The sequence below is a fragment of the Mirounga angustirostris genome, unplaced genomic scaffold (genome assembly GCF_029215605.1).
Source record: "Mirounga angustirostris isolate CCGP_5_RB_7025 unplaced genomic scaffold, mMirAng1.0.hap1 SCAF_7, whole genome shotgun sequence".
Lineage (NCBI taxonomy): Eukaryota > Metazoa > Chordata > Mammalia > Carnivora > Phocidae > Mirounga > Mirounga angustirostris.
The window spans coordinates 113,429,309-113,448,325 of record NW_026991715.1 but is presented as its reverse complement, the minus strand read 5'-3'; the positions used below and the strand labels follow the sequence as shown (position 1 = coordinate 113,448,325).

The 19,017-nt window shown below is 49.1% G+C and overlaps 1 protein-coding gene across 2 annotated transcripts in view; it reads left to right on the top strand.

The window, feature by feature from the left end:
* Nucleotides 1-9,378: 9,378 nt before the first annotated feature.
* Nucleotides 9,379-19,017, top strand: part of AFAP1L1 (actin filament associated protein 1 like 1) — a 64,095-nt gene continuing 54,456 nt past the window's right edge. The window contains exon 1 of one of the 2 annotated variants that reach the window (XM_045903178.3): nt 9,379-9,526. In XM_045903178.3, coding sequence (XP_045759134.1) covers nt 9,511-9,526 — 16 coding nt within the window. In that variant the 5' untranslated portion in view covers nt 9,379-9,510. Of the gene's footprint in view, nt 9,527-9,677; nt 12,645-19,017 lie in introns of those variants that run through there. The other variant, XM_054504030.2, reaches the window with a different exon arrangement.

Genomic DNA, 19,017 nt, shown 5'->3' with positions numbered 1-19,017 from the left:
CTTCTTAAAAGTGACTTAAACAATGAGAGTCCATATTGTCCTGCACAACTGGAAATCCAAGTGCGGGGCTAATCAGTTCAACACTTCGATGATGCCATCAGGGGCCCAGGTTCTCTACATCTCTCCACTCCACCATCCTCAGTACAGTGGCTTTTGTCCCGAGATGTGACCCCTCATGTTTACAAAAGGCTGCTGTGGCTCCAGGTATCGTGTCTTCACACCACCACATAAAAAAACAGGAAAGAAATTTCCCTTTATGTGTCTCTTTTGATCAGGAAACTATCCCAGAAGTCCTCAGTAGACTTCTCAGGTCCCACTGGCAGAACTAGGGAATAGGTTCATGCCCTTGCTGCACAGAAGGCTGGGGAGTTGAGTATTTGGCATTTTGAGCCTCGATAGTGGGTGGCAAGTGCTGTGCTGGGAAAGAAAAGAGACAGGCAGACAAGGAAGGGCCTCTGGATAAGTGAATCACAGTGTCCCTGCCACAGTCACTGTCCCTCCCCTTAGAGACCCACAGTGTACATTACCAAAATCCCACAAAGCCCTGTAGTACCTTTGTTTAATCCAACGTTTCATAAACGAATTTGACATAACTCTAAGAAATGTTAGACTTACTCTATTTCTACTGTATTTCCTATTTGTATCCTAAGATAAACACTTATCTCACTTCTCACATCTCTGAAGATGAAATGTGGCTTAAAAGTATCTCCTTTCCTGACCTCTCATCAGATGATTCTTCTAAGAATTATCCCCACCATGGCCCCTCCAGTCAGGTGGCTCAAATGTGCAAAAGGACACTAAAGAATGCTCCCTTGCTCCCTGCCTACACACACACACCCGGGAAATACTTACTGAGCATCTGGGGGGAGGCAGGAGCACTGAAGATTCAACAGTGAGTAAGGCAGTGTGAGCTCTCACGTAGCTCTGGTCTAGAGGAGGGAACAGACTGTAAGTAACAGGAAAAGAGATGACACACAAAGATAACTGCTGCACAGACAACAAATGGAGTACCAGAGAGAGGAGCAGAAAGGAGCTCGCTTCACATACTCACTGAAGAATGAAAACGAAGTACGCAAAGGAGAAGTAGGGGTGGGAGCTCTCTAAGCACAGAGACAGCATGTGCAAAGGCACCGTGGTTGGTGAGAGTTCGGTGTATTTGGGGAACTGAATGTTCCAGTGAAGACAGAGAAGAGTGAGTGAAGGGGAGAATGAGATTAGAAGGGGTGGTGGGTGGCTCAGATGGTTAAGCATCCAACTCTTGATCTCAGCTCAGGTCTTGATCTTGATCTCAGGGTCATGAGTGCAAGCCCTGCATTGGGCTCCACACTGGGCATGGAGCCTACTCTAAAAAGAAGGAGAAGGAGAAAGGCAGGCAGGGTCCAGAACGTGCAGGGAGACTGAATGCCTCTCATTCATTCAGGCTTTGTGGACATTGTCTGGATTGCACTGTGGTTGCTAACCTACTAGAAGCAGGGAAAATCGCTCTGGGCCTTGTTCCTTGGAGTGTGGTCCCCAACCAGCAGCACTGGAGTCACCTTGGGAGCTTGTGAGATACGCCGCATCCCATGCCGCACCCCTGGCCGACTCAATCCACATCTGTATTTTAAGAAGACTGCCGGGTGATTCACACACATAGTGAGGTTAGGGAAGTGCTGCTCTAAACCATCTTCCTTTTAGGGACAAATGCCACCACATTGGTGCCAGCTTTGCCAAAGTTGGAGAAGGGAAACTTTTCTCCATGCACATGACCTTTTTGAACACTGGGGGGCAACCTTACGTTAATAAAGCAGAACATAGGGGTGCCTGGGTGGCTCAGTCGTTAAGCGTCTGCCTTCGGCTCAGGTCATGGTCCCGGCGTCCTGGGATCGAGCCCCGCATCGGGCTCCCTGCTCCGCAGGAAGCCTGCTTCTCTCTCTCCCGTTCCCCCTGCTTGTGTTTCTTCTCTCGCTGTGTCTCTCCCTGTCAAATGAATAAATAAAATCTTAAAAAAATAAATAAATAAATAAAGCAGAACATAAGGGGGAGGGAGCACAGAAATCACAGAATGTGAGAGCTTAAAGTCAATACAATGGCCGCATTTTGCAGCCGCAGAAACAGGCCCACGGAGCAGCTGAGCAGAGCAGGACAAGCCGCCAGCTCGCCTGCACTGGGGCCCGTCACCCTCACCAGGCCCCTGGAGCAGAAACGGGGGACAAGCTGTGGAAGGTGTCGGCAGCCGCAGCTGGCTGCCGAAGAGCCAAACATGGAGAAGGAGGGCTTGAAATTCAAGGAGGGGAAAGCACTGCTAAAAGTCATAGTAATTAACTCCACAGAACCATGCCAACTCTGTTAATACCCCATGTGGAATTAAGTTTTAAATGCTTCATTTCACATCAGACACCAAGGTGCTCAAAAATCTTGCCTACACAATGATAAACACCTACTTATATACACAGCCATGAGCTGCAGTCAAGCCACTCAAGAGCCCTGGAGGGAGACTCTCAATAAATAAAATCCCGAAGCTGTGAAGACGAGGGCCAGCCTCTCATTACCACCCAGGATCCCCTTGCCTTTTCACCCAGCCTGGTCCAAAATGACTCGTACAGGAGCATAGGCGGGAGAAACCAAAGGCCTGCAGTTCCCCCCCCCACACACATACTCACACTCACACTCAAACACTCTCACACGGTTAGTCCTCGGGGCAAATTGGGGCCAAGTGTGCAGATGAATCGAGTCAAAAGTAAGGTGACTTCTATGCCCATGACCAGAAGTGTTTCCCAAATTTCAGTCACTCAAACACAACCTTCTCAATTTTCATCAGATTCCTCATTTACACGAGGCTATTTACCTGGTATTTTTCTCTCAATTGACTCATACTTGACATTTCTTTTTTTTTTTAGATTTTATTTATTTATTTGACAGAGAGAGACAGAGCGAGAGAGGGAACACAAGCAGGGGGAATGGGAGAGGGAGAAGCAGGCTTCCCGCTGAGCAGGGACCCCGACGCGGGGCTTGATCCCAGGACCCTGGGATCACGACCTGAGCCGAAGGCAGACGCTTAACAACTGAGCCACCCAGGCTCCCCATGACATTTCTATTTTAAAGCAACATCAGGGAAAGTATGGATTCATAAGGACCAGTGATAGGCTTTTAATACAAATTCAAATAAATTGGTAACTCTTCAAATATGGTGGTCTGGGTAACATCTAAATCCATCTACATTTCCACCAGTAGTCTGAATTCCACACTATGGGAAGCATTGCTCTGTCTGACAGAAGTGGGAGGGGAGGAGATGTGCATTCCCCATTCAGGTGGGCCCTACTCCAATTAGCCTGGTACCCCTATAAGAAGAGGAGACTGGGACACACAGAGACACCAGGTGACAGAGGAAAGCCCACGTGAAGACGCAGCAGGAGGGTGGCCTCCGAGGACACCAACTCTGTTGGCACCTTGAGCTTGGACTTCCAGCCTCCAGGGCTGTGAGAAAATAAATTTCCATTGTTTAAGCCCCCATCCCCTCCCCCGCCCCCGTCCGTGGGATTTTGTTTGGACAGCCCTAGCACACTAATATACCATGTGAAATTAGCTTGCAAAATAGGAATGACAACACTTACTTCACAGGGTGGTAGGGACGGAATGATATACTTCAGGCTCAGTACCTGGCTGCAGGGAAGGTGTCCTGTGTGCCTTTGACCATTCAGCATCTCCAGCATGCCTCGATCTGGTGGTTTACCCAGACTACCAGTGCCGCCTCTGGCCAGTGCTGGAACTGCAGGAAAAGAGGAATGACTTTCTCCACGCCCCCCCCCCCCCCCCCCCACGCCTCCCAGGGACTCTCCACCTACAAAGACCAGCAGGCCTTCAGCGGCAAATACCAGCAGGCCTTCAGTGGCCGGAACTTCTTCCCCACAGGCTGGAAAGGACCACCTGAAGATGAAGACTAAGCACAGGAAGGCAGAGTCAGGAGATGGAGACAAAGCGGTGACTGCTCTGTTTGCCAGCCTCATTCCCTTCAGCTCCCCAGTCACCTCTGAGCGAATGAATTCCTTTTTTGGTTTAAGCTGGTTTGAGTTTTGATTCTGTCACTTGCCCCAAAGGAGCCGTGACCAATATGCCTGCTCCTAGAGAAAATTAACCTTAACAGGGGAGTATCAAGTGAAGTCTCCTATGCCTTCTTGTGGATAAAGAATGTATTGTCTGTCTAACTCACAGACAGGGTCTTACCCACCTGGACCAGGAGAAATGGTCCTGCGCAATTTGTCCTTCTGACAAAATAGCAGCACTATTTAGCTTTTTTAAAATATACACACAAAATTCCACCCCTTGACAGACCCTGTGGGTAACAGTAGCTGGAAGCTCTGTCAGCCTCCTATTTAAGAATATGAGGTGTTCTTGCAGGGAAGGCAAAGAATCTGGCAGAATCTATCACATTTCCAACGGTTTGATTTACATAAACCCGCCTGCAGGGGGCAGCCTGGGTGTGTGGCTGCGATTTCAGTATCCCTTAACATTTCCACCAGCATCTGACCACCTCTGCAGAGGAAACCCATATTGATTGCGATAATAACTAACACTCTGACAATGCGTCAGGCACTGGATTGAGCACCTGACATATCTCATTTAATCCTCTAGGTACTTCTTTTACCCTCCTGTTACAGATAAGGACATTGAGCTCTCGATAAGTAATTCGTTTAAGGTTTCACAGCTATACATAGCAGAGCCTGAACCTGAACTCAGGGATGTCTCACCCCAAAGCCCATGAATTTGGCCACCATACAACAACTACCTCCCTGAAGAGAGCGCGAGCTCAATTTGTAGAACGCTTCCCCTGTGCCGGGCCAGGCACCCAAGCACGCTACATACACAGTCGCATTGAAGCCTCACAAGCCCCCTGTCAGGGGGCTGTTGTGAGCCCCTGATTTTTAGATGATTTTTAGATGAGTCATCGAGGGCTCAGAGAGGTTGAAGATCATGCCTTTGATCTTGCTCTTCCCCCAGTGTGTCCCACAAGTGGCAGAGAATGAGTCATGGGGGCAGGAGTGTGGCTCGGGCGACGTCAAGTCTGGAGTCGTGGACACCACTCCTGGCCCTGCCTCTTAGCCCTGTGCGCTTTGGGCTGTAGTTTCCTTACCTGACCAGTGGAGAGACCATCCCGGCTAACCTCTCCAGCTCCTCTCCGCTCTCAAGTTTTTGTGGTTCCAGGATTCAGAAATTCCCTTTGGACTGCTGCAGACTGGTCTCATCCTGCAGCACGGAGGTGAAGATGGGGCACAGTACGCAGCCTTTCAGAAGAGAGGTAGGTAGCCCCTGCAGCCTTTGGGCATAAAAACAAAAGCTCTTTTCCTCCAGACACAACCAGCTCACTGGGCTCCATTCACCACTGAAGCTGAGCCCGGTGGCCTGGGTACAGGTAGGAGCCCCGTGCCTGGAACAGAAACCCGAAGGTTCAACCAAAGGAGGGGTTTTCAGCCATGAAACTCTTTCTCTTTCTCCCAGCAGCCACCACCCAGATCTCTATCTGCTTTCCGGGGCCTGAGGTGGACCAGCAGACGTGTGTCATTTCCCTGGGTAGGGGCCATAATGGCGACATTGTGCCGAGTGGAACAAGAGAAGTTTTCATCGGGCCACCAGCCCTGGGCAGACACTAAAGCAGGGGGCTCTGCAGCTCACTCTGCACAAAGGAGCTTAGGAGAGGGGCCCTGAGCTGGGGAGAAGCCCAGTGGGCTGGGCTGCCTGCCCCCAGCAGCATGCAGGAAGGCTGGGACGCAGAGACAGTGCTTGCAGAACACCTCGCTGCAATCTCATTTCTCCCTGCAAATAAGTGAGCAAGCAAACACTCCCAGAGGATAAACGGCTCCCTCCAGGACACATGCATTAGAAGAAGCCTCAGGAGCCCTTGAGCAATTACTCACGGACTCACTCCACAGTACTTATGTCCGCTCACCGGGTGCCAGGCACTGCACTAGGCTGTAGGAGCTAGTGCAGAGTAAGACACAGCACCCAGCCTCACACTGCTTGCAATCTGGGGGGCCAGGAAGAGGCAAGGAGAGAAGCAAGTAGGAAATTGAACATTGGCGACCCAACCAAAGAACTGAGATGCACAGAGCAACAGAGTCAGTTCAAGAACCCGGGTCTGAACGCCTGATCTGTGGGTTCTCTGACTCTTCCCAGGGTCCCCTGAGCTGCTTGTCTGCGCTGAGGAAGGGGGTCAGTGAAGAAGGCACCCCACACACCATAATAAGGAACTTGGACTCTACACTGAGGGCAGAGGGGAGCCATCACATATTTTTATGGGGAATCTGATTGGGGTTGTGGAATGTTCACTTTGGTGGCCATGGTGCAAACGGACCTAGAGGCAAAGTGACAAGGTAGAAGGCGAGAGGATGTTTCTTTCACTGGGACACAGAATCTTTAGCCTCCAAATTTTTCTTTCCCAGGGCTTCCCAGCTCCACCTGATAAGCTGAGAATGAGACTGGGGAGTATCATTTGTTTTCACAAGACTGGGAGCACGAGGGAGTTGAAAGCTTTCTTCCTGGTATTGTTCACCGGGATCAAATTTGATATCTTTTTACAGAGCTGGAGCTCTCCCCACAGAACTCTTTAGACAGCACCAGACAAACCTAGTACAGAGCCAAAAAAAAAAAAATCTTCTGTGAGGGTCGCACTCATGCAGAGACATGGCAAGGGAAGGAGGAAACAGGGCATCCACAACCTCCATCCCAGTCCTTCACCAGCGCTTACCACCCGACACCCCACATGGCACCAAACCAAACGGCTTTGCAGGCACGTCCTGCAGTCTCCCATCTCTGTGGCTCTGTTCCCACTGTTTGCTCTGCCTGCCATGTACTTTCCCCGTGGTGGGCTCCCCCAAATGTCACTGTACTGTCTCTATGATTGGCAAGAAATTCTTGCCTTGTCTTGATGAACTCTAAGAGCACTTTATCTCTCCTCTAGTACTTTTCACATAATAATTTGTAACTCATCTATTTTGTACACATTTATCTCCTCTACTAGACTGTGGAGTCCTTGAGGATAGAGCCCATTCCTACTTCATGTTAGTTCTCCCTATAGGAACTTGCACAGAATGCAACACATATTCCTAAGGGAACTGATGAAACGTGGTGTTGTTTCTATGGTGACGATAGACCCCGTTAAAGAAAAGGACAGAAAAGATATATATATAGTTATTCCTCCACCGAGAGCCCACAAACAGGGTTTCTCATTCAGTGATCCTGCCGGCAACCAAGCTGTAGTCAACTTAGTCAACAGTGCCACCGAGTGGGCATTATGAGTAATGATCTAAACCAGAACCGCTAGCCTCCACAGCCACATCTTTTTGTTAATGCTTAGCAGAACTGTGCACAGACTGTGTTCTCCCACTTATCCATTTTCCCCGGTCCACAGCTCAGTTAATCCCACTCCATAAATTATTCCACAGATCCATAGAAATTCTCCTTAGCCCTTTTGACTTTTCTGTTCCAATTCTCTGATGAACCTCCAAAGTCCTTAGAAGTTTCTGAAATCTCTTTTAAAAATCTACCAAAGTTTCCATCTGTCTTTACAATTGATATATTTTATATTATTTTATTCTCTCAAATGAAATATAATGTTTTTAAAAGTATTAATGGGCTGGCCTGGGAACTTAAGTGCCATTTACAGCCTTGTTTCCAAGTGTTTCAGAGTTCCAACAGTGAACTTGGGGAACTTAATCCACTTGTAAATTGTTGGCTGTCTGCTTTAGAATTTAAACTGACCTTTTCAAATTGGAAAAGTAGGCAGGAACAAAGAGGAACTTGGAAAATAATAATGGCTCACATTTTTATAGCTATTTATGGTTTATAAAGTGGGTTTGTACCATCATTTCATTTGCCCTCTCAGCAGCCCTATGAGGTCAATAAGAGGTCTCCCCAAGCACAGATGAGCAAGCAAGTCTTACGTACTTCGTAGAGCAAGACCTCACACACAAGTTTGCAGACTCAGATCCTATTGTTTTCTTCAGTACCCCACATTTCCTCTGAGTGTGACTGCATACACACTACAAACAACACACGCAATTTTTTGAAGACAGCATTAATTACAACTTGCCCGTAAAAGCAACGGAGAAAAAACTCCCAGTCCAGGAAGATGCAGGATTCTCTTTCCCAAGCTGTTCCCCGTCTCTCTGCCTTTGCACAAGGTGATCCCAATGCCAGGATGTTCTAAGTCAAAGGAGTTCCCTAGTCAAAACTGAAAACAGAGACTTGGCCCATCTTGGGGAGGAAGGGTGTCTAGGAGGACAACAGAGCTTGGACTTCACTTTATAAAAGGTCTTAAATTGGGGCGCCTGGGTGGCTCAGTCGTTAAGCGGCTGCCTTCGGCTCAGCTCATGATCCCCGGGTCCTGGGATCAAGCCCCGCATTGGACTCCCTGCTCTGCGGGAAGCCTGCTTCTCCCTCTCCCGCTCCCCCTGCTTGTGTTCCCTCTCTCGCTGTGTCTCTCTCTGTCAAATAAATAAATAAAATCTTAAAAAAAAAAAAGGTCTTAAATTTAGATATTTGCCATTGTCTGTAAATGAGTTGTACCTGTTTTCACAGAGACACACTAATAGGATGAAAGTTGACATTCTTCATACAACTTTAAACTTAAATCCCATTCCTGGGCCAGCCGCAGCCACAGCAGTATTTTTTCTACATGCTGCAATTATTTTGGAAAGAGCACCCTCACGTTGCACTATATTTTGTATGCTAAAAGTATTCACTTCCACTCTGTTGTACCCCCCCGTTTGATATTTCTTCATCTGTTAATACACAAAGAATCTCCAAAGTTGGAAGTATCCCAAGCACTGCCCACCTTTTAATCGTCTCTCTCTGTCCTTGTCTTCGATGATCTTCTTTTTGGAGATCTTTATTATTATTCCACTCTTCTCTCACACCATGATTGACGGTGCACGGGGATAGCGCCCTGTCCACTATCTGCTCTAGAAGGTGCTCGGGCAAGACCTGTCGAACGGAGGCCATAAACCCGGAGTCAGAAAATGAGTGGCAGCTGCAGGGAGAAGTTTTGATTCCACCTGGGGGCGGGGGGGGGGGGAAAACATGTTCTAACGGTCTGGGCGGTCTGCAGATGGAATGAGCTGGAAGGTGCGACACCAAGCCCCCCATCGCCAGCCGAGCGCCAGCAAAGCGGAAGACCGCGCGGGCCGGGCCGGGCCGGCGTGGGCCGCGCGGGCGCGGGAGCGAGGGCGCGTGAACCGGGCAGTGGCCCCCGGGCCGCAGCGGGCGGGGCGCGGGGGCGTGCGCGAGCGTGTGCGGGAGCCGGGACCGCGGCCGGCCGGCCGCCCAGGGGCCAGGCGTGCTCCGGCTCTATTCCGGGAGCGGCGTGGAGGGGCGGGCGCGCGCGGGCGGGGGCGCCGGGCGGGCATCCTGTCTGGGGGAGGGAACGCGCGCGCAGGGCGCTCCCGCGGGGCCGGGCCGGAGAGCGCAGCACCGGCCGCCGCCAGCCCCGCCGGAGCCGCTGCGCCCTGCTCCGCGCGCCCGGGGCCCGCCGGCGCCATGGACCGAGGCCGGGGTAAGAGGAGCCGCGGCGCCCGCGCTGGCGGCCGCGCGGGGCGGGGAGGGAGACCGGCGATCCAGGGGCTCGAGAGGAAGAGGAGGGTGGGGGGCCGAGGAGGGTCGGAGCGGGCGCGCGGTCGGGGGTGGGAGGCCCGGGGCAGGGCGGACAGGTGCGTCCCGCGGCTGGGGCAGCCCGGGTGTAGATGAGTCGCTCGCGTCCCGGGGCCGAGTGGCGTCCTGTGTGTAAGACCAGTTTCATACACTCAGAGTCAACTTCATGAAAGAATGCCCCACAGGATTCCTGAGGACAGCGAGCTCCTCCCACCCCATGCCCCTCTGGAAGGGGAAGATAGGGTTGGCAGGTACACTCCCAAACAGCGGGACGTGCGAAGCCCGCAGCGTGCGCCCCGCGAGACGCCGCGGGAGCCCCGAGTTTGCAGCTGCCTAGGGCAGTGAGAGAAGGAGGGACAGGCGTGCGTGCCAGTGTGCGCGTGGGTGTCTGAGCCCGCCTCTGCCTCCGACAAGCTGTGTGACCTTCGCCCAGTCCCTCGCCCTCTCTGGACTAGTGACAAAGTTGGATTGATGGTCTCTGTGAGGCCCCTTCTTGCTCCCGCGCTTTTTCAGGAGTTGAGTGTGTTTGATAAAAGTTTCAGAGATTAGGGAGGGCATGTGTAAATTGACGTGAGAAAAGATAGCAGCACTTGAGGGGGGCCCTGCTTAAGAAAAGGCCTAGACACTTCAAAGGCATGTGTCTGCAAAGAAGTGGCCTGCTTGGACATGCGGGCAGTGTCCAAGGCTGGGAATCAGAACACCGGGGTCCCATCCACCCACCTCTACAGGCGGAGAGATCACAGTTGTGAATGCGCTTGGTAAACTGGCCAGTGGTGTGCCAGCATGAGAAGCATTATTATTCCTGTTGTTATTATTAATGGAAAATTCCTCTGCCTCCCTAATAAGCTCACACCTTTCCTCCATCTGCCTGTTAGCTGTGCTGAGGCCCCCAAGGTGGGGGGTGGGGGCAGGAAGAGTGACCAGGGGTGTGGAAGCAGTCAGGAGGGCACCAGGGTCAGGGATGAGTGCATGAACAGGTTTCAGGATAAGCTGGCTGGCACTCCCAGTACGGGACAGCCAGGCTTAAGGACCCCAGCTTCCAGGTCAAGTTGCTCGGGACAACTTCTCCGCCCACCTGGTCCCAGCACAAAATACCACACACACCTTCTCCTTTCAGGCTTGGAAGGGCAGGCAGGAAATAGACGGGGCTTCCGTTTGGCTCTTTGGAGACTGAGGCTGTGATTTGTAAAGCAGTTCTCACCTGTTAACTGACTGCTGGACAAGTTTACAAAGAGCACACACACTCGCCAGGGAGGAAAAACAGAGAGAAGAGGCACCTCTAATGTCCCTCAGTCCTCAGTTCCCACCTCCCATGTGGTACATCTAAAGCAAAGAGCACCCGCCCCTGAGATAAAGTTGTTAAATATCACCCTGTCTGGTCCCCAGTACAAAAATCCATATCTAGCCTACTCAGAATTGTGGGAGGACTGTGCCCTCCTTAGACCAAGGATGACAATAATTCAGTTAGCTTAAAATGCTTCATAACTGACACCTCACTTAAGAAGGTTGTCTCTAGATCACTCCTCCTAGGAAGCCGGACTTCCTGGGACTCTGCTAGTACTCAGAACATTCTAGAGCTCTCTCCCATCCTGCAGGCTTTCCCAGCCTACTTTCCTTCTCCTTCACAGCTCTTGTCTCAATGTGCTGTTACTCGAAGGGTTAGTTATCGCACTATATGCTTTGTGCTTACCTTCCCTGCCCAAATGGGAGCTTCTGGAAGGTAGGGAGTGGATCTGTGCGGTCACTCTGCTGTCACAATACCTGGCACACAGGAGGAGCTCACTAAGAGTGGCTCAATTTGTTAACTGGGTAATATGAAACACACTTGGTAGTGCATCCCAAGTTGATTAACTGTAGTGTTGATTTTTAAAAGAGAATATGCATCACAACAGCTCTTTGTGACTTGCAAGGGCCTTCTCAAAATGTGAGTAAAGTAGTCATGTGGCCAGGGCACACAAGACCAGACTATCTATCTAGATCCTAAGTTGTCTACCCTGATAAATCACTGCAAACATCTTAGGAATTAAAGCAAAGCACACATGAATTAGAGTGTGAAACCCGTATGCATTTTCAAAATAAAACATGAGGCTTCACAGTGCATCCCAACAGAACTTTTTTGTTGTGCTCCTGTCCCCAGGTGGATGTGTGCACTCACTTCTGTTGTCAGGGAAGGTTTAAGAAGCAGAGGTCTCATTTCAACCTCATGCCTACCACGTGGGGAGTGCGATTGTCATGCCCCAGATACTGGGGAGGAAACTACACTTCAGTGTTAATAACAATAGCAGCTGAAATCATCACAGGAGAGCAGGCTTGGCAGGTGTATTAGTCTGGAAGGGCTGCAATAACAAAATACCACAGACCCGGTGGCTTAAACAACAAATTTATTTTCTCAGTGTTTGGGAGGCTACAAGTCCAAGATCAAGGTGCTGTCCAGGTTGGTTCCTGGCGTGGCCTTTCTTACAGGCTTGTAGACATCCACCTTCTTGCCGTGTCCTCACCTGACCTCTTTCTTCTCTGTGCACATGTGAAGAAAGAGAGAGCTCTCTGGTGTCTCTTCCTGTTCTTATAAGGACATGGGTCCTATCAGATTAGGGCCTACCCCTTATGACCTCATTTCACCTTCATTACCTCCCTAAAGGCCCTGTCTCCAAATACAGTCCCATTGGAAGGTTAGGGCTTCAACATATGAATTTCAGGGGGTTGCACTCCTGTCCAGAGCAGCAGGGTTGGGTCACTGACATGAACTTGCCCAGTCGTTTGCTGTGTAAGGGACGGAGCTAGGTTTGAACCAAAGCCCGGATCTTAAGCTGACTACTCTGCTTCCGCTGTGGCCGGTGACCTGCGCACGCCCTGGAGCAAGGCCTGGACGCCAGGCTGTCCCCCTCCAGCTCCAGGTGCCTCCTCCACACCTCAGCTGTGCTGCTCAGATCTTCAGCAGCGATGGCAGCGCCAAAGCTCAGCACCAAAGTCAACCGACTTGAGAATGAAACAAACCTGGGAATTAGGATTTCTCTCCTAACACGGTATGTGTCTTCCCATGAGGAAAGCAAGATTTATATGATGTCAGAACAGACAGAGAAACCACTTATAATGAAATCCCTTCCAGGGCGCCTGGGTGGCTCAGTCGTTAAGCGTCTGCCTTCGGCTCAAGTCATGATCCCAGGGTCCTGGGATCGAGCCCCGCATCGGGCTCCCTGCTTGGTGGGCAGCCTGCTTCTCCCTCTCCCGCTCCCCTCTCCTTGTTTTCCTGCTCTCACTATCTCTCTCTTTGTCGAATAAATAAATAAAATCTTTAAAAAAAAATAATGAAATCCCTTCCAGTAGGATTTCCTGATTCATGAATATCATACAAAAAGAATCATAGACTGATGGCCTCAGACACCACCTTCTACAGGACAAATTAACTAACTCTCTGTCTTCATATGAGGATAAAAAATATGGATACTGATAATACCTATTTCTTGGTTGTTGTAAATATTAAGTGTATGGAAGATACTTCAAACAATGCCTAGCATGTGGGACCCACTCAATCAATACGATTGTAATTACAGTCTTTTTTCATCAGACTCCACATAATAAAATTGCTTTATAAAGCTTCACTTGGTCCTTCCACAAGCTGGTCTGACTCAGATGACAGATTTTTTAGTCCCTACTCTGTTTTAAGGACTGAGCTAGACAGCTTTGTGTACAACTCAAGGACAGGGTCTGTGTCAAAACTTCTCTGTATCCTGGAGCTCCTTTGTGGTACTTATCCGTTGAAAATCCATCTCTGACCTTCAATAATTGGACCACCGTCCAACTAACATCTCTGAGTGACTGATAAAATATTAATACATATGCCAATGTGTCCATTTTCTCTTATTTATCCTATTTATTAGTGCCTACTGACTGGCTGTGTCTTCATAATTTTGCCTCTGCAAACTTTCCAGTCTTCTCAAGCCATCCTCTCTTTGAAGCCTTTGGTCTAAATTTTTTCTGATTTTGTCATGTGCCTTCTTAATATCCGAGGTGATGTCTGATCTGCCTGCCTCATGTGAAGTCACTGATTTCCCCCGAGGTTCCTTTCCTTTCCACTTGACTGCTAGTTCTTCTTCAGTGAGTTGAATTCAACCCAAGATGGGAATTTCTTTCTCAGTCTGTACTCTTTGGGAGATCATATTGTCTGCTGGGCAACTTAAGAAATCATCTGAAACTGTGCTTTTAATTAAATGAGATTTTTATTGTTCAAGGGATGGTAGAAGAACCCATTCTAACTGTTGTGCGTCTGTTGGACCAGCTTTGAGACCCATGTCAGGAAAGCCACATTTCCTTACCCAGCTGGGCCAAGCAACCTGTAGCTGCTTCTAGAGTGAGCTCTCTACAGTGACTCACCACCCAACTTCCACCACCAAGGCCATGAATTCCCATTCGGGCATACCTCTTGCCTGGCATCCAAGTTCATTCTCTACTCCTATCCATTACTGGCCTTCTGAAAGGAACACTCAACCATATTCATCTTTTCCATCCACATATGTCTTATGCCATCATCTTTGTCAATCTGGAGACTCGGGAAAGCAGAAAAGGGTCAAAGAACGGATAAGTGTGGGCTTGAGGTGTTTTGTTTTTTTAAGTAGGCTCTGTGCCCAACATGGGGCTTGAACTCATGACCTTGGGATCAAGAATTGCATGCTCTACCGACTGAACCAACCAGATGCCCCAAGGGTTTGAGTTTGGGCTGGAACTTTCCAGCTGTATGATCTTGTATGAATTGGATAAATCAATTTCTCTGAACTTCAGTCTCATTTCATTTGCAGTGTCATGGGGAAAGGTAATACATGGATGCTGGCTCTTAGGAAACATTCAGGAGTGATAGCTATTATATTTATCAAATATAATTGCTTGGATTTCAGCCACTCTCTGTAATGGGTGTATGTGGTCATATGGGACCATGAGATTTGAACTTCCTCTCTTCCCTGTAGAGAGAAGTGTACTACTGTCACTGGGCACTGCTTCCAAATCCTTATCCCACTCAGCCTCCATGGTGTTTGCCTTCCCCATTGTAGTCAAGGTTTTTTCTGCCTCTCCCTCAAATATCAGTTTCAAACCCCCCTTCTCACATGGGTGAGCACCCTGCCAAGTAAGTTCCTCCCTCCCTAACCTCTGCCAGAAGCCTATCATTACTCAATTCTGATCTTTGCTTGGGAAAAACAAGCCTGTGTTTGGATACCATCAGCTTCTCATACTTTTCTTACCCTTCTAAAAAAAACATGCAACTGAACAAAAAAGTAAAGTCCCTGCTCGCGGGCATGCGCATGTGCACGTGTGTGCACGCACATACTCTCTACCCCTAAGCATTTTCCTCCTTCCTCTCCTGGCCAGACTTCTCAAGTACACAGTCAGCACATCAACCTCCAGCTCCGTCCCCCCAAACCCCTTGCGCTGCCTGCATTCTCCCTTCCAATCACACCTTCTGCAGAAAGCCCACTCTTCTGAGTCACAAATGGTTCCATGCTGTCTCATCTTTCACCTCCTCTGAGTCCCATCTCCTGGACTTCTCTTTTGCGCTGTTGACCCGCTATTGACTCCTCTAATATATTCTGCTACTTAGTGGAGATGAGGAAAGCATGGATTTTGGAATCAAATAACTCTCCGTTAAATAACCACTGCTCCATCCCTCCCAGAAGTCTTTCCTGCCTCTCCTCCTGTCCCCCAATTCCACTGTTATCAGTGCTCACAGCCTCTGGGCTTCTCCCGCCATCAGGCAAGTTACCCAACTAAGCCTTGTCCCCTCAGTCTGCAAAGCAGGAAGAATGACACCCGGAACTGGACTGTGGTAATATTTGCCCAGCACCCAGAGCCAGGCCCGTGGCAGGTGCTCACGAATGGTTATTCTCCATCTTCCCTTCTGGTTCACTCACTTTTTCTTCTTTAAGGACTCTTGCCCCTCTTTCCCCACCCTCTCAGCCCTCTCTCTATACTCACTCCTGTAGAGAGCCATGCCCACATGAGGGTGACGCTCAGTGTCCATCTTCAGCCATGAGTTGGGTCCGTTCCTGCATTATTTACCTCCTGCCTGTGGTGTATTTTCATCCGGAGGTCAACTCAACCTCCGAGTGACCCAATTTTGAACTCCTCTTATTCACCACCAAATCAGATCCCCCTTCCTGTTTCTCTTTTTCTGTTAACAACACAACCACGTGAGGAGCAATTGGAGGAAATGGGGCTGTTTGTGAACAAGACCGAATTTGAAAGGGGGACACGGTATCAGTCCTGTAGAAGAGATAATAGAACGACTGTCCAGAGGCTGTACAAGAGATCAAACAGAGGCTGATTTGGGCTTGATCTAGGAGAAGCACACAAATGAAAAGAATTATCCACTACAAGGAGGCTGAATGGCCACAGATCAGGGAACCACAGAATGCCTCCTATGGGGACCACAGTAACATATAGGCTAAGAACAACTGTCACGTAATATTCAAGTGGCTTCTATAGGCATGGCCCTTTTGCGAACCATATAGAGCGGGACTTCTACCTGAAGTATCCATCTTTTATTTAAATGTACACTTTGTCATAACTTTTATGGGTCTTATAAATTACACTTAAGGATGGAATTTGGGAAGAGGACCTGATGCCATTAAAGACGGTCATTTAAACTATAGATCTGGGGGCGCCTGGGTGGCTCAGTGGTTAAGTGTCTGCTTTCTCTCAGATCATGATATTGAGCCCCACATCGGGCTCCCTGCTCAGCAGGAAGCCTGCTTCTCCTTCTCCCACTCCCCCTGCTTGTGTTCCCTCTCTCACTAGGTCTCTCTCTGTCAAATAAATAAATAAAATCTTTAAAAAATTTTGTTAAAAATAAACTATAGATCTGATCATGCTTAAACCCTTCAGTGGATTCTCAGTGTTCTTAAGATATAAACTATAATCCCCGTGGCGGCCCTCAAGGCCCTGCCCTGTCTGTCACCAGCGTACTTTGGGCCTCTGTCCATCTCTTGCTGTGGGGTCTCCACACACTTGTCTTTGTACCTCCACCTGCTTAATCCTGCTCATCCTTTGCAGTCCGCTCAAACCTTTCTTCCTCAAGGCCATCTTTCCCAATCTCCCAAGCTCCGGCTCCCTTCTGCAGGGGCCCCTGCACCCTACACTTCTTCCTCCTTGGCTGCTATTTTCATAATTATAATCAGTCGTGGGATTGAATTGGCTGTGAACGTGAGCTCTGTGGGGGCAGGGCCCTTCTTGCCTCTGTCCACAGCTCTTTCCCTAGCACCTAGTCATGCTTGGCAAGAAAGACGTCTGTTGAGATGAGTAAATGAACGAAAAAATACAAAATTCATAGAGTAGAAGCTGGATATGGCCACTTTCAACTCCAGGATTCTCCATTTCAATGAGTCTCACTTTAGGGATACAGAAACGTAGACTTCATCATTAGTCGTTGCTTCCTTTGCTTTCATCCTTCATCCAATAAGACCTTAAATCCTGTTGACTATGATTGAAAAATGTCTCTTGGATGGCTTCTTCTTCTCCACCCTATGGGAGCTTCCTGTTTCTGCTCTCACCTTCTCCACCTGCCCTGAGGACCACTCTCGATTTGTCTGTTTGACTCCAGCTGGGCTCAGGATCGTCTCCTGTGGAGCCTACTGAAAATATGCCCCCAGAGATCTGATCAGTGGGTCTGGAGTGGGGTTTGGGTATGTGTGCCTTTTGCACAGCTCCCAGCTGAGTCTAATGTGCTCACTGTTGTAAGCAGTGACCTGCTTTTATCATGCCCCTTGACCCTGCCCAAACACATGCCAGGATTCCCTGTTGCTGTCTCCAGCACTGACTTTTATACTTTTCAGTCGAGTGGGACTCTAGGGTCTGGATCTTTTACCCAAAGTAGTCTTCTGAAATGTCTCATTTTATCTTTAAAAAAGCCAAGCCATTTTTTTCTATTGTAGTCTATAATATATCTGAACACATTCTCCCCCTGCCCCGTCCAGCCCAACAAGAAAAATCTTTGCCCAGTGGACCTCTAGAGATGCCAGTGTTCATCTTGGGGCTTCTCCTTCCCTACCCCGTCCTGCCCTCTGCTGTGAGCTCCCAGGGTGTGTGAACTCTAGCCTGAGAAGACCGATCTCCCAGAAATGTCCCAGCACACAGTGCTAGAGTGGACATGGGTCTGGCCATGGAAGCAGGATCCCACAGCCTAGCCCTGGCTCAGCCACTCGCTCTGCAACATGAGAACATACATTTTTATAACACATCTACCTTTTAGAAACATTTCCACATTTACCGGTTGTGTCCATTGGAGCATAATGTTGGGATGGTGAGCACTGTGAAGGCTTCATTCAGAGCCCGCGCAGCCTCTGGTAATTATACCTGCTCTCACTCCACAGTCTTACACTCGGGGGTTGCTATGGGCAAGAAGGAACCTGCATCATAGGGATATTCAGACAGAGGATTGACCACTAAAATCCTTTCTCTCTGAACCCTTCCAGCCTGAGTTTCTCTTCTGTGGTTTCTCTCAACTCTGGCAAAAGCCCTGTGAAGTGGACAGCTGAGACATCTCCCCATTGGACGGATGCAAAAACTTGAGTCTCAGAGAGATGTCTCTGCTGTTCCCTCTCCCGGAAAGAGACCAGCTCAGCATCACCCCGCTGTGTAAACATCCCTGCCACATCCCCCTTCTACCTCCTTTCTGACTTGGGGTGACCACCACCCTCCTCAGTCTTGGCCTTTAGAAGATTTTATTGCACTAACTGAAATACCCCTTCTATGTATCTGTGAGTCCCATGGTCTGAGACAGTCTTGTCTTCTCATGCCCAGTGTCTCACACATAGCAGATGTTCAATAAGAAGAGCCCACTGAATGCTCGCCGGGAGTCAGGGAGTCTAGATCTGTACACGGGGTCCTCTAATGCTCGCACGACCATGAGCTGGATGCATTTTGGCCTTCCTGTACGTAAAATATGCCATTTGTTTCATTGGGGGAAAATTCCATCCAAAACTGCTGCCTACAGCTATGAGTTAATAGTGTCTGTCTGTACCATGTGTAGCTAGGGCATGTATGCGAATTATAAAAATATGACTATCATTTTGTATTAAAAGTTTATGACAGGGGCAGCTGGGTGGCTCATTCGGTTAAGCGTCTGCCTTCGGCTCAGATCATGATCTCAGGGTCTTGGGATCGAGCCCCGCGTTGGGCTCCCTGCTCAACAGGGAGCCTGCTTCTCTCTCTCGTCTTCTGCTGCTCCCCCTGCTTGTGACTCTCTCTCTCAAATAAATAAATAAAATCTTAAAAAAAAAAAAGTTTATGGCAAAATCTAGTTCTGCAGTAGGCCATTGAGTATGTTCCCTGTGAAGGAATGTGGCTCATGTCAGTGTGTGAATGCCTAGCCAATTTTAGATATATTTGTGATACTTATCTTTTTTGAGTACT